Source organism: Photinus pyralis, unplaced genomic scaffold, assembly GCF_008802855.1.
Source record: "Photinus pyralis isolate 1611_PpyrPB1 unplaced genomic scaffold, Ppyr1.3 Ppyr1.4_LG3a, whole genome shotgun sequence".
NCBI lineage: Eukaryota > Metazoa > Arthropoda > Insecta > Coleoptera > Lampyridae > Photinus > Photinus pyralis.
In genome coordinates this window covers 18,947,023-18,960,700 of record NW_022170509.1, presented here as the reverse complement: position 1 = coordinate 18,960,700, position 13,678 = coordinate 18,947,023, and the positions used below count along the sequence as shown (strand labels likewise).

Here is a 13,678-nt window from a genome sequence, read left to right as displayed (position 1 = left end):
CCCATAACTTTTGATGAGACGTCTAATCGAAAAAGTACGAATCGTTTTGGATTCTACGCACCCAAATTAATAAGAAAAAGTTTTTTCCCGAGAAATTTTGGTGCAGTCGATTTTTGGTAAAAAAGGAAGGTAATAACTGCCTTTTTTTGCCCAGAAAAAAAATTGTCTCAGATCGACCGGAAAAAAATATTTTCTTATAGAATGTGGCCTGTAGAATCCATAATTTCAAACAGTTCCAAGATCGGACTACTAGATCAAAAGTTACAGCCCTTTGAATTTTTTGTCGAAATTGGTTTTTTGCCCATAACTTTTAAAGTTTTAAAGATGACTTTATATCTATGACCTGAAATATATGTTCCATTCTAATCTCTGTACCAACTATTTATTTATTTTTTTAATTTTTGTGTCACAATGATGTACCTACACGTTTTATTTTTAGCTGAAAGTGTTTCTTTTTTTGTGATTACTCCACCTATTTATGTGTATACGATGAGCAGTGTTTTTGCTGAATCAGTTGTACCATGGGATTCCATGTTATTATTATTAAATGTTAGCATGCATAGCGCTTCTATTCTAGGCCTTCTGTTAACTGTAGAAGGAGTTGTAAGCTGGAAGGTTCCGGAACACGTACAGAAGTGTTCGTAAAACACTAATGCTTTTTACACAGTATTTTTATTGCTTTGATTGGTTACCATAACAATAGAAAAGCTCTGTGGAAAACACCAATGGACTACAGTAAATGTAAAGCATTGTAACGCTTTTAAGCATTTTCCTTAATCTGCATTTGGAGTTGTCGGAAGGCATTATAGGAGCTCAGGAGTTATATAAGTGCGTTTCTGGTACCTTTTACTTTGCAGAGCTTTATTGTACACAATTTTGATTGCTTTGCTTGAAAGTGTCACTAAGGGCTCTAGAATATTTTCTAAATGCTTTTTACAAACTTCTACACACTTTACAAGGCTTATTTTTATATCACCTTTGAAAGCAATCTCGACCCAGATCACGCTTTTTAAAACCCTCTTCATCAATTTTCAGCTTGGACCTTTTCTAAGGTCTAGAAAGTGCGTCAAGAATCCTTGGAAATTACTTAAGAGCGTTTTAAGCATACTCTAAAAATCTAGAGGGGACCTAAAGAAAGGTCCAACATATATTGTGCACCCCCCACACACAAAAGTTGTGATGTTACCTTGTGTAATATGTGTACCTTTGCAACACCTACATGAAATGTGGCTCCGCTATAAACATTAAGTGGCAGTTGCAGCATTGGACTGGTATGTAATAAATTCAGGACGTCCTTTAATGCACACAAGTGATAAACGCACTAAGTTGATGTAAAACAGTCACACTAGTGTGGGGGGCACCTGGTCATGCAGGAATCGCAGGTAACCAGACGAACTTGCAAAAGAGGCAAACGCAAAACCATACATAGGACCCAACTTTGGCTTTTCTCTACAACCCTAATTAGAAAGGTATGCTTCATACATTCACAAAGTGCCTTGCACCGATATGAAAAATTCATAGTCAATTTTGTTCAATGTTTAGCATTACAATGTCGAAATAGACACAAGAAATGGGACTTATTCATGTGTACAAGTTATGTAATTGATAAAATTTCTGCACTACAAAACTGAGCATGGCGTTACTGTGTATATACATATATATATAGACTGTAGCTCGAGGTAGTGTGTTTTACCTTGAACCACATCACTGTAGTAATGGGAATCAGTGTATATGAATGAAAGAAATATCCTTAGCATACATTAAAGATTTGTATGAAATTTATTAGTTCATGATAAATGTACAGTTTGAAGAATATAATTTAGCAATTAATGCGACAGACTTTTTAAATACATTTATTATGAACTAAATTTGAGAAACATAATTTCAAATTGCCGTTTTGTTAAACAGAAAGGCCTCGTGCGGATATGACATTTTACAATAAACAACTTTTATTTTCATATAAAATTAAGCATAAGTTGCTCATTGGAAAATCTGTTACAGAAATGAAACAGTTAATTTCCTTAAATATCTAAGCATAATTAAACAAACGAGCCAGCATTTATCGTAAAACAATTAGCACAGCCTAATTATTACTACAAAACTAAGTAGGGTATGACTGGTGTAAGGCTCAATGCCAGCTAAAATGGAACATCATTTTTACAGTATATTAATTAGGAATGTTAACTCCAAAAATTGGCCATATAAAATACAATAAATAATTAATAATTAAAATTTGAAGATCTTACAGAACAAAGATTTGTCTGTACCATGATATGGTATTAAGTACCGCTCACATAATGGGAGAAATTAAAATTTTTTACGCGCTACATACAATTATAAAATAAAAGTTATTAAAACGGCAGCAAGGCACTTATTTTGTAAGCATAATAGCCAATCGCCTATACATTAGTAAATAAAATTAAAACACTTACTACCAGATCATGGCACAATTCACAACTTTTACAATAATACTGTGTTATTACACATTGGTTCATAAAAAAATTTTAAAGGTAGCAAATTACATTATTTTCTTTTGGTTTTGCGACTAAGCTGTTCTTCGTCTGCCATTTTACTTCTAAGATTGGTGATAACCTCTCGCGCTCTTGTCAGTCCATGCATAGAATTTATAATTAGTTCTTCCCACGCAGCACAGTATGCTAAAAAACATTTCATTTATTAAAGCTTGGATGTGAATAGTACCTTCTTGATCAAACGCAACGTCATCGGCCATTTTGAGATATTTATTCCCTTTCTCAATTATAACAGGAAGAAAATTTTCTAACGTTTGTTTATGAACATCTAACATAGTGTCTTCGGCGATTTGTATTTCCGATATCATTTGATGGAAGTTTAACATTTCAGGACTCATGTCATTTTCCTAAAAAAAATTGTCACACCACTTCAGTTAAAAATACCAAATTTAAATTACGTTTAACGATCTAAGTTGTATCAATGCTCCGTCATCAGGTTCTTCGTTATCAAATTCCTCTTCACAAGGGGTAGTCTGTAGGTCACCGCCGCCCAATTCTTTCACTCTATCCGCGTATCGTAGCGTATTTAACGAATGTTCGCAAGAGGACACACCTGGCGAGATCATGGCAATCATGCACGTTTTCGAATTTGGACCGACAAAGGAATCTCTCAGTACTTGAGTTAATTTACTAACTCGGAATGGTAAATGAGATCCTTTACGACCCAAAGCTCTTATGCACTCTTTTAAGGCGAGGAGTGATTTATTTATTTCTGCTCCTTCCATTCCTATAAAAGAACAGACTTGTCAACGTTTGCATATTTGAGAGTGCAAAGCCAATGGAAAGATTTATTGGCTAATGTATAGACATCCAAAAGGGCAAACTCGTGTAGGTTTTAAAGTACTCCTTTCTCGAAAATAAATTACCATACAGTTTTTTTTAAAATTGCAGCTGATAATTAAAAGTAACAAAATATACAATCCACACGAGGTGCGTCGCCTATCATTGTATTTCAGCACTTTCATGCTACGACAAAAAATGATAAATTCATTGTAAAACACTTCAATTAAAACAGAATTTTTTAACAACCTAACATCAACCCCAATTAGAGAAACGTGTTAATAATTTATTAATAGTGCAAGAAACTAAATACAGCACATACTTATAAATTTCCAACGGGCCATTATGATCTACAGGCTAGGTGGCAATCGTCACCCCCCCCCCGTGCCATTCTGTTTTTTTCCCGAGAAATTTTGGTTGCAGTCGATTTTTGGTAAAAAAGGAAGGTTAACACTGCCTTTTTTTGAGGCCCGAAAAAAAATTGTCTCAGATCGACCCGGAATTTCTTATAATGTGGCCTGTAGAATCCATAATTTCAAACAGTTCCAAGATTGGGCTACTAGTTCAAAAGTTACAGCCCTTTGAATTTTCTTTCGAAATTGGTTTCTAGTCTATAACTTTTGACTGAGAAGTCTAATCGAAAAAGTACGAATTGTTTTGGATTCTACGCACCAAAATTAATAAGAAAAAGTGTTTTCCCGAGAAATTTTGGTGCAGTCGATTTTTGGTAAAAAAGGAAGGTTATACACTGCCTTTTTTTGAGCCCCGAAAAAAAAATTGTCTCAGATCGACCCGGAAAAAAAATTTTCTTATAGAATGTGGCCTGTAGAATCCATAATTTCAAACAGTTCCAAGATTGCGCTACTAGTTCAAAAGTTACAGCCCTTTGAATTTTTTTTCGAAATTGGTTTCTAGTCTATAACTTTTGATTGAGAAGTCTGATCGAAAAAGTACAAATTGATTTGGATTCTACGCACCCAAATTAATAAGAAAAAGTGTTTTCCCGAGAAATTTTGGTGCAGTCGATTTTTGGTAAAAAAGGAAGGTTTAAACACTGCCTTTTTTTGAACCCCGAAATAAATATTGTTTTAGATCGATCCGGAAAAAATTTTTCTTATAGAATGTGGCCTGTAGAATCCATAATTTCAAACAGTTCCAAGATTGGACTACTAGTTCAAAAGTTACAGTCCTGACCCAGACCTGGTTGCAGTACAAATCCCCAGAGTCACCTTCGGTAGTGGGAAAGGGGCCTCGGTGGCATATCCGCAGAAGAAGTAAAAGCTCTGGTGGAATACCTAGTCACGGGCAGTGATGCTAATGCGCACCACAATAGAGAAGAGTACAATTCCGCGATAAGAAGGTCCGAAAGAAGGACTTGGCGCAAATTCTGTAAACCTGATGGGAAATACACAGTGGGTGCCAGGGAAACATAAGAGCTCCTCATGGGCACTCACTTTCCAGGTTCACCAAGAAGTAAAGGGTTCTTTTCAACAGACAGAGGCAGAAGGCCTCACTCCAGAGTTAAAATCGAATCCTCAAAAATCTTCACACAGGAGAGAGTACAATGGGCCCTTCAAGCAATATCAGTCAGACAGTAAAACCATTGTGGGCGTGACAAAAAACAAAAAAGTGCATTAAACTGAATGTGTTTTGGTAACAAAAGTGTGATGATTACAATCTACAAGCATGGCACAAATTTTGTATAAGAACTAGAAAATATATCTCTTTACATTAAAACTAATTGATTGTTCAATATTCATACAGTACCAATCACTTCAGGTGAAACAACTATTAATGAATAAACAAAGCTAAAGATGAACAATATTGGTTAGTCTTGCTAACTTCATACTAATTAAATTGTACTTACTGGTTTGTCTATCGGCAGACGATGTATCAGCACCCCTCTCATTACCGGCCAAATCGATGAGAGAAAACTTTCCGTACACTTTATGAATAGTGTTACTTATTCGTAGAAGTATTTGAAAGATGGCATGCGACCGAGAAGAGTTGACGTTCGCTGAAGTTTGTCCAGAGGTCCTGGCCAAATTTCCCTTTTGAATTAATTTCAACACTTCTTGTACGGATGTGACAACTTTTTCGGTAAGACCAACCACTTGCACCTGTTGCTTTCCGTCTTCCAATATTCGAAGTTTTGCTTTGTTGGCTAAAAGGTCAAAGACTTTTCCGGAGTAAATTTCGAAAAAGCTCGATGACACGATCATATCTAAATGCCTATATTTAGGCGATTTCGCCAGTTGAAATACGTCGGCCGCCGCCATCGCGTAAATCCCCTTTTGACAGTCTTGATTTCTACCATTAAAATTCCCTCCCATGGTGTGCGTCTTTCCGGAGCCGGTCTGCCCATAAGCAAAACATGTGGCAAAACCGCCCTCAAAAATTGTCTTGATTAACGGTTGAGCAGTGTATCTGTTGTGAAATGGCAAGTTTCACATTACCATGCAATTCTGTACATTGCAAAAAAACTTACTTATAAACAATGTCGTTAGAACACGTTTCATCGAAGGCGTAATCAAATCTAAACAATTGGTTTTCCAAATACTTTGTGAGATCAACTTTGTTTCTCGGTTCGTGCACAATAAGTTGATTTTTTGAGGGTATCGTGATTACGTCAACCTCCTTCCGGACCGATTCTCTTTTATTTAAAGGCCTTTTTCGAACACACACTGTGATTAGGTGATCTTCAATGGCATCATTTTCCGTTAATGGTCTTATATCAAGACCACGGCGATAATCTCTGCAAAAAATCGCATTTATAGTTTATTAGTTTTTTGAGTATAAAGTGAAATCTAAAATTTTTTTCTTGCCCAAAACCAAGTTTAGATTTTTTATTTTCATGTTAAAGAAAGCCGGCTTTCATCAAGATCAGTTTTCTTTTGCACTCCCATTTAGGGAACCTTCCAGTTATTTGGAAAAAATGCTGAACAAATTTCAGTATGTACCTGTATTTGTACAGGGTGGCCAACTAAGAATGCGAGGTACTGTATCTGGGAACCTGTCCATCGTAGAGGCTTGCGGTAAAAAAAGTTATTACTAAAACGGCCACGAGAAAAACCTGGAAAATATTTTTAAGTTTCTGAAATGACCGCTAGGGGGCGTAACTGCAATCTGGAATCTAAAAAGTGATTTTTCTGTGAATTCCGCTATATTAACCTAACAAAAAAATGTCCGGTCTTTGAAGACGACGATAATCTGAACCTTTTTTGTTTGACAATTTTTCCTGTATCTCTAAAAGTGAAGTGGTGGGGGGTATTCAAAGGTTTCCGTAAACAACACCCTGTATCTTCGAAACAACTCAACCGATTTTAACAAACTCGGATTAATTGAAAAGAGTTATTCTTCGGCAACAAATATTATAATATTTGAAGTTTTGTTAGTTTCACATCTCGCCGCTTGAGGGCTTTTTTCGACATTCCGACAGAAATGGTTAATTTTCTCAAAAAAATTAAATGCGTTGGTTTGATTTTTTTTCATGAAAAAGTAGCTAAATGATGCCTAAACAAGCTCGCGAAAACCGCATCTCGATATCTTGTTCCTAACCTAAAATTTAGGCCAAAGAAAATTTTATACCCACAAAATTTAATTTTTTTAAGCTAATTTTTCCGGAATTATTTTTATTATATAATTTGTGGCCCTAAGGTGGGTCGATTTATATATATATATATATATATATATATATATTTATCTCAAGATATCGAAATGCTGTTTTCGCGAGCATGTTTAGGTATCATTTAGCTCCTTTTAATGAAAAAAAAATCGAACCAATGCATTTAATTTTTTTGAACAAATTAACCATTTCTGCCGGAATGTCGAAAAAAGCCCTCAAGCGGTGATATGTGAAACTAACAAAACTTCAAATAGTATAATATTTGTAGCTTAAGAATAGCTCTTTTGAACTAACCTGAGTTTGTTTAAATCGGCTCAGCCGTTTCGAAGTCACAGGGTGTTCTTTACGGAAACGTTTGAATACTCCCCACCACTTCATTTTTAGAGATACAGGAAAAATTGTCCAACAAAAATTGTTCCGATTATCCTCAACTTCAAAGACTGGACATTTTTTTGTTAGGTTAATATAGCGGAATTCACAAAAACATCCCTTTTTTAGATTCCAAATTGCAGTTACGCCCCCTAGCGGTCATTTCAGAAGCTTAAAAATATTTTCCAGGTTTTGCTCGTGGCCGTTTTAGTAATAAATTTTTTTACCGCAAGCCTCTGCGATGGATAAATTCTCAGATACAGTACCTCGCATTCTTAGTTGGCCACCCTGTACAATTGATCTTTCGGTCTGTTGTTTCCCGAAAGGGGGATACTATGTTTATACTCACAAAATCATATTCAGCAACTCCCAGTGGGGATTTCCAGGGGCCATTTGTAAAAAAGCTTCCTTCTCTGCCTTTTCCTCTGCTTGCCGTTGCCTCCTCTCCTCACGATTTTTTTTCAATTTCTCTATCTGTTTTACTACACTACTACATTTTGGATTCTGCACATAACAAACATTGAATTCCATATTTTAAAAATTGTAATTTGGTACCTGAGATTGTCGAGATGTATCATTCGCAGTTGCAGCTACCGTCTGTGTGTGGCCGTTTGTATGAACAGAGAGGGTTTGTCTGTGGTTGGAGTGAGCAGCACTTATTGCACCGTTGGTATTTTTATTAGTAATAGTGGCCAAAGAAGCTTTAGTTGGATTCTAAGGGAAAAGAATGTATTAATGCATTGTGAAAAAATAGGGAACATTAGATGAAATAGTGTTACGAATGAAATTATAAAAATACCGATAAAGTTGCAGTGTCTGGTGAAAGCTGGTTACTATTAAAATCATCGTCACTCTCGTCAAGTTTATGACTATAACGACCTGATCGCGCCATTGCAGCACTAGTTTCTTCTTCTGAAGAAGCAGATGAATCCTGATATTTAGCAGCACAAATTGAAAAATTGCACTAGTTAATTTAGAGTGTGTCACGCATTATGAGGAGTTGATGACCTCCCCTATTGGTAAAGCACAATTAATCGTATCTAATCCGTACCAGGTACTAAATAGATACAACAAACACAAAAGGCTTCGAAAGTTAATTATGTGTGAACGTATATCTACCCTTTGCAGCTGGTTCATTTCCACTTGAGAATGAGACGAGCTGGGCTCCGGATCACTAGGTCGAAGTAGTGTCATTTCAGGATTTAGAGATTCTATCGAATCCATGTCAACTTCTTTTCCTTTCGTTTCGCCATTCTCGAACCACTCCACTGTTGCGCTTTTGAGATCATAGTTAATACGAGCCACATAAGCCGTATGGATTCGTCCTGTAAAAAATGAATTCTTACTTTTACATGAAAAAGAAACAGTGTTGCCGTCATTTATTATTTATACGTTACCGAAGGCAAAATCAATAACTTTCCTATCATACCTACATGTTAGAAAAATAACTACCTACTACTATAGAATTTGTTAATATTTTAACAATGTTACATTTCCAAGGTAAATTTAACGTCAGTTTAAAATGTAATTGTCACAAGAGAAAATTCCAAGTTCATGTAATAATCCTATAAAATAAAGATGCTAAAGGCGAGTTCGACATACTTTCAGTTTGACAAAGAAAATTTTTAAAGCACCAATTAGTCTTTATCCCAGTAGTAGTCAAACTGCAGAAGTGGGTCCAGACAGACGGCTTGCGTTTTGTCCGTCTCGACCCACTTCTGCGGATTTAAACTTTTTGTAGGGGAATGGTCCTAAAGTCCTGGAGTGTTTTGCAATAAGTAGCCTATCTTGAAGGTGTGTCAAATTTTGCTGTCTCAAGGGGGGCCAGCCCCATGAATTATTTCCCTAGATGCTGTTTTTGAAAGTAAAACGTATGCATAACATTTATATGCGACAACCAACTGGTTTCAGATTTTGCATTTAGTCGTGCCAAGTAAAATTTTTGAAAATGGGGGGCGGGGGTGAACACACGTTCTGCCCTTTATGGTATTCTAATGAAAGGTCTCACCGAAATGAATTGGTTTGTACAAACTGTAACTTTCCTACGCGACTCATTTTGAAGATCAGTGGATTATGTAACCATCAGTTTACGGAATTCTACACAGGATCAACACTAAATATGTTTTTGTCTGTGAACAGGATTTTTTCGATTAAGGAAAATCAAAATCTTGTGACATCGTTCAATTGGCACCTCCCGGATGCAATTAGTTATCATTTGCGTTTTTCATGCCCCTGACTTCGCCCCTCAATTTTCTCACCCGTTTTATAACTCAGGGGATTAACACTTTTACCCTCGATTTTACCAAATAGCCCAGGAAACTTACTAATACATATTATTCTTCTCGATTGAATGACCTGAAACTTGGATCCCACCAATCCCCACTTTTGGAAGAAACTTTATAATTTCAAATGAGAAGCCTAATTTTTTACTAGACAAAATCTCGAATACTCAAAAAAAGTATGAAGAATTTTTTTCTCGTGGTAACAGGTTTTTTTCTGCATTTACGAAAGAGGCCGTACTGAGTAGATTAGGATTAAGAATATTTTTGTCTATGTGTTTTATGTTTTTTTTTTAAATTAAATTTACGACATTAGCAACGTTGTGATATTACACTGTAAACATAATTCTTTGCCAGTGAAATGACGAAAACCGCAGCAAAAATTACTTTCAGTGATTACAGCGCCATTTGTTACCAAATCAACGTCGTTTGATATCACACTGCCCTATACTCAGCAGCAAAGGTTTTCAATGCAAGCTTTTTCAACATATGAATGCTTTTCTAGTGAACTCCTTTGAATTGAATTTCGAAAAATCTTCCAAAGTCTGCAATACTGACTTGGTGCTACATGAGCATTTTTTTCAACATTTGAAAGTACAAAAAATAACGGCTTTTAAGGTTTGAAGTTATTAATTGACCAAGTCAGTATTGTTGATTTTGAAAGACAATTCAAGTTAACGGAGTCATAGGTACAGGGTTCAAAAGAAGAGCAGTCAAAGGTCAAAAATTTGGAAAAATCTTGAATAACTCGAAAACCTTTGATGCTAGGTATAAGGAAATGTGGTATCAAATGACGTAGATCATCATGCAAATTTCGAAAATGCAATAAAGTGGTGGTAGAACAGTATCTAAGTGTCTGAACTATGCCCTTTTGGATTAACGGCGTGTGACTTTTTTTTATTTGCTTCCGTTATTCCAATAAATGACTATTATTATTATAGTTGGGGAGATTTAGATATACCTATACAAAATGTGTTCCGTGGTTTTAATCACGGTATTCTCCGAAAACGGTGGAGGTACAATGGGAACGAGTTTTTGTACTTACATTGCTTCATTTTCCAGCCGCCAACTTCACGGAAGCAAAATCATGCACGAATTTGAAGCTTAACAAAAGTAGGCGCGCATGATTTTTATGAATAAATTACACATGATGTGCAAGCTGGACGAGTTTTCGTTTTAAATGGTGATTTTTAAAAGACAGGAAGTAACACCTCAAAATTATCACACGGGAAAAAACGGCGAGGAGCAGCCTGGCTAATTAAAAATTGTAAACTTAAGTTCGAAAATTGTTAAAGTTTGGCCTTGTGCATATAGTGGCCTTATAAGGAATCCACGGTTTCAAACCCACATGTTTGCGTCATTTTGTTCTTAATAATGACGTTCAATTTTCAATACAGGATCCCGTTTTGCGTTTTTCGGATACCTATTTATTCAAATTGATCTTAAAATTGTCATGTAAAACGATTCAAACCGGTAGATAATTTGATCAATGAGTCAGAGGTTGTACACTTTCTCGTATATTTTAAACTGTGAACCTTATGAGTAAGAAATTTAATTTAAAATCAATAAGCTTAATTTAGATTCCAAGGCATCTGAAAATGTGAGTTCGAACGATCATTGCAATTTTTGACAGGCACATTATTTGCAATGTGCTGCATATCGTTTGATAAGTGCTCTATGTTGATATTGCTTTAATAATCGTAATAATCCAACTTAAGCCGTTAAAATAAAAGCAGTAAGGATAATAAATGACGATGGGCCAATAACAAACGGCGGTTGGATAAATTGATATTGATAAATCGATGTTAGCAACAAAGAATAAACAAGATGAACGCTAACAGTGACAAAATAGCGCCGTAGGTATAAAAGCCGATACAACACATAATTAAAAATGTGAAAAACTCACCATCGGTTCGTTTGATGTTAATACTTGATCCCACTTGAAGTATATTTTCGTTATTCATGTCTTAATGCTGGGCAGGGGGTTTATGTTTTGAAAACCGCGCAATGCAGTCGTTCATGCATTAATAAATACTTGTTAAAATTTACCACTTATGTACACTACGAAGAAAAAAATAGTTATAAAATTTCTAACACCAAAATACAGACAAGCGACCACGAAATGGAATGTAATTCCAAGTAGAGGACGAAGAACTCAATGAAAACTGTCGATTCTGCGCACAAACCACTTAAAAATTCATGTGCCAAACCCACCAGCTGATCAAGCAAATGACACATCCGCAGGTTGCGTTGGTTATCATAGATGGCGCACGATGTCGTAAGGCAGTTGTTTAATTTAAAACAAAAGACTTTAGTTAGTATTTAATGGTGCTAGATGGCCCTACCTATTTTCAAAGCGCAAAGTGAGGGATTTCCGTCGTTTTCGAAATTGAAATCTAGGACACTGCGGCGCCTTCATTTCGGTGCAAAACACTTTAGGCTTACCTTTTGGATTCAGGATGCACTTGATATTCTTACCGACATAATGGTGAAGTTCTATGAACGGAGGATGGGGCATGCCGTAGAGGCATAAGGAGCAACAAGCAACTTTGAAAACACTCCTGGTGGTGTAGTCTAAGGCAATCGCCAAGCAGAAACCCTGGTTGGGTAAACTGTCCCACACCGCTCCAAACTAACTAAGAACGACAGGGAGACCTACATGGGCTTAGTCAATCACCCTCCTGTAGAGGATGCAATACAAGCAAGTGGCGGCTCACCACTTTCTTTGTGAGTGTCCCCCACTGCAAATGAGAGCCCACGTTGCGAAATTCCTAACTGAACATAGTCAAGATTAGAGCCGCTTTCGCTGCAGATGTTCCCAACTGTACTTCAAACGTGGGGTGGCTTGAGTGACGCCTCTAAACACCCAAATACCTTCTTGTATATGAGGAAATGCAATTTATGCAGTCGAATCTAAGAAACGATACATTTGAAAAATTGCTTATAAAAATGTAGACTTTATCGCAAATAAATAAATGGTTTGACCATTTGTATTCGAAATTTTAATTACAATTTTATATTCTAAATGTGTTTTTATATGTATTTTACCTACTCCACCAGGGCTTACACTGCCAAGATGATCGAAATAAAGGAGTAAATCGTTGCCAGGATCATGCTGAGAAATTTGTAGTCACAAAAACACATGTAAAAAACATTTACAGGTGGTTTTTTGTTACTATATTGCTTTATAGTCTAGGCGATAGAGACTGTAAAATTGGCAAACTGGACATTTTGAGGTGGAAAAGACCCTGTGTTAAAGGCTCCAGCCACCCCACCACCCCCCAAAAACCGTGTTTTCCCGCTTTTTGGCTGATATCTCGCGATCTATGAGGTCTATATGAAATATTTTTAGCTGAAAATACTCCTCGTGAAATTTCTTACAAGGTAGATACTCAGAAGGTAGCCTAGGTGTACCTCTTAGCCTAGGAAATTCATAAAAGGGGGCGAAAATCATCAATTTTCGTGTTTTTTTTGCGGTTTTTTGCAAATATATCGCGACCTTCAGGGCTAGATGAAATATGTTTAGTTGAAAATGCTCTTCGTGCAATTTCATACGAGGTAGGTAACTGAAGAGTTGGCGTAAAGTCACCTTTCACCTTCAACTTTCATGTGTGAGGAAATATTCATTGTAAAACAAAGTATTTCTATGTACCATTTATTCACGTAAAACCGAGCGTAAAACAGTATTTTCATATCAAAATATTCACACAGTCATTTATACCTCAACGTAATCATTATCCTCTGCAGATTTCACTTCTTCAGGCTCTTCGACCGACTCGTAGTTCTCGTCTTCCGCTTTACCTGCATGGGCACCCTGAAGAGACGACCCGACGTGGCATTTAGGCACGATGTTCCATGACACTGGACGCAGAATTAGTTCTTCAGACCTACAAAAAGAAGCATTATGTCAAAAAAGAAATTATAATTAAGTACCTACCTATACGAATATAATATTCTCTAGTGTGTCCTCCTAAGTGTCCGGTGGAAAAGGTTTACCTGATTTTCTGAAACTGAAATTTGAGGAGACTTTCCTGGGCTGGATCCGAAGTCGTTGTGATAGGCGTCAGGAAAGCCTCCTCAAACTTATTTTATGT

The 13,678-nt window shown here is 36.3% G+C and overlaps 1 protein-coding gene across 2 annotated transcripts; it reads right to left on the bottom strand.

The window, feature by feature from the left end:
- Window positions 1-1,926: 1,926 nt before the first annotated feature.
- LOC116165609 (kinesin-like protein Klp10A) lies at window positions 1,927-11,735 on the bottom strand. 2 transcript variants are annotated; one of them, XM_031480198.1, is made up of 10 exons: window positions 11,491-11,735; window positions 8,425-8,630; window positions 8,105-8,236; window positions 7,861-8,019; window positions 7,655-7,809; window positions 5,800-6,066; window positions 5,179-5,738; window positions 2,930-3,258; window positions 2,701-2,878; window positions 1,927-2,657 (listed from the first exon to the last, which is right to left on the bottom strand). In XM_031480198.1, exons 1-10 carry the CDS (start codon window positions 11,546-11,548, stop codon window positions 2,524-2,526), a joined length of 2,178 nt encoding a protein of 725 aa, XP_031336058.1. In that variant the 5' UTR covers window positions 11,549-11,735; the 3' UTR covers window positions 1,927-2,523. The 2 variants fall into 2 exon arrangements, with proteins under 2 accessions (XP_031336058.1, XP_031336059.1); XM_031480199.1 differs by lacking the exon at window positions 8,105-8,236 and having other exon boundaries at window positions 11,491-11,732.
- Between the last annotated feature and the right edge of the window lie 1,943 nt (window positions 11,736-13,678).

Excerpts from the sequence above, each read along its gene's own strand:
- LOC116165609 (XM_031480198.1), bottom strand. The coding sequence starts at position 11,548 with ATGAATAACGAAAATATACTTCAAGTGGGATCAAGTATTAACATCAAA. Across the intron at positions 3,259-5,178 it reads GTCTGCCGATAGACAAACCA|GAATGGAAGGAGCAGAAATA; the intron begins GTAAGTACAATT and ends GTTCTTTTATAG. Across the intron at positions 2,879-2,929 it reads TACAACTTAGATCGTTAAAC|GAAAATGACATGAGTCCTGA; the intron begins GTAATTTAAATT and ends AATTTTTTTTAG.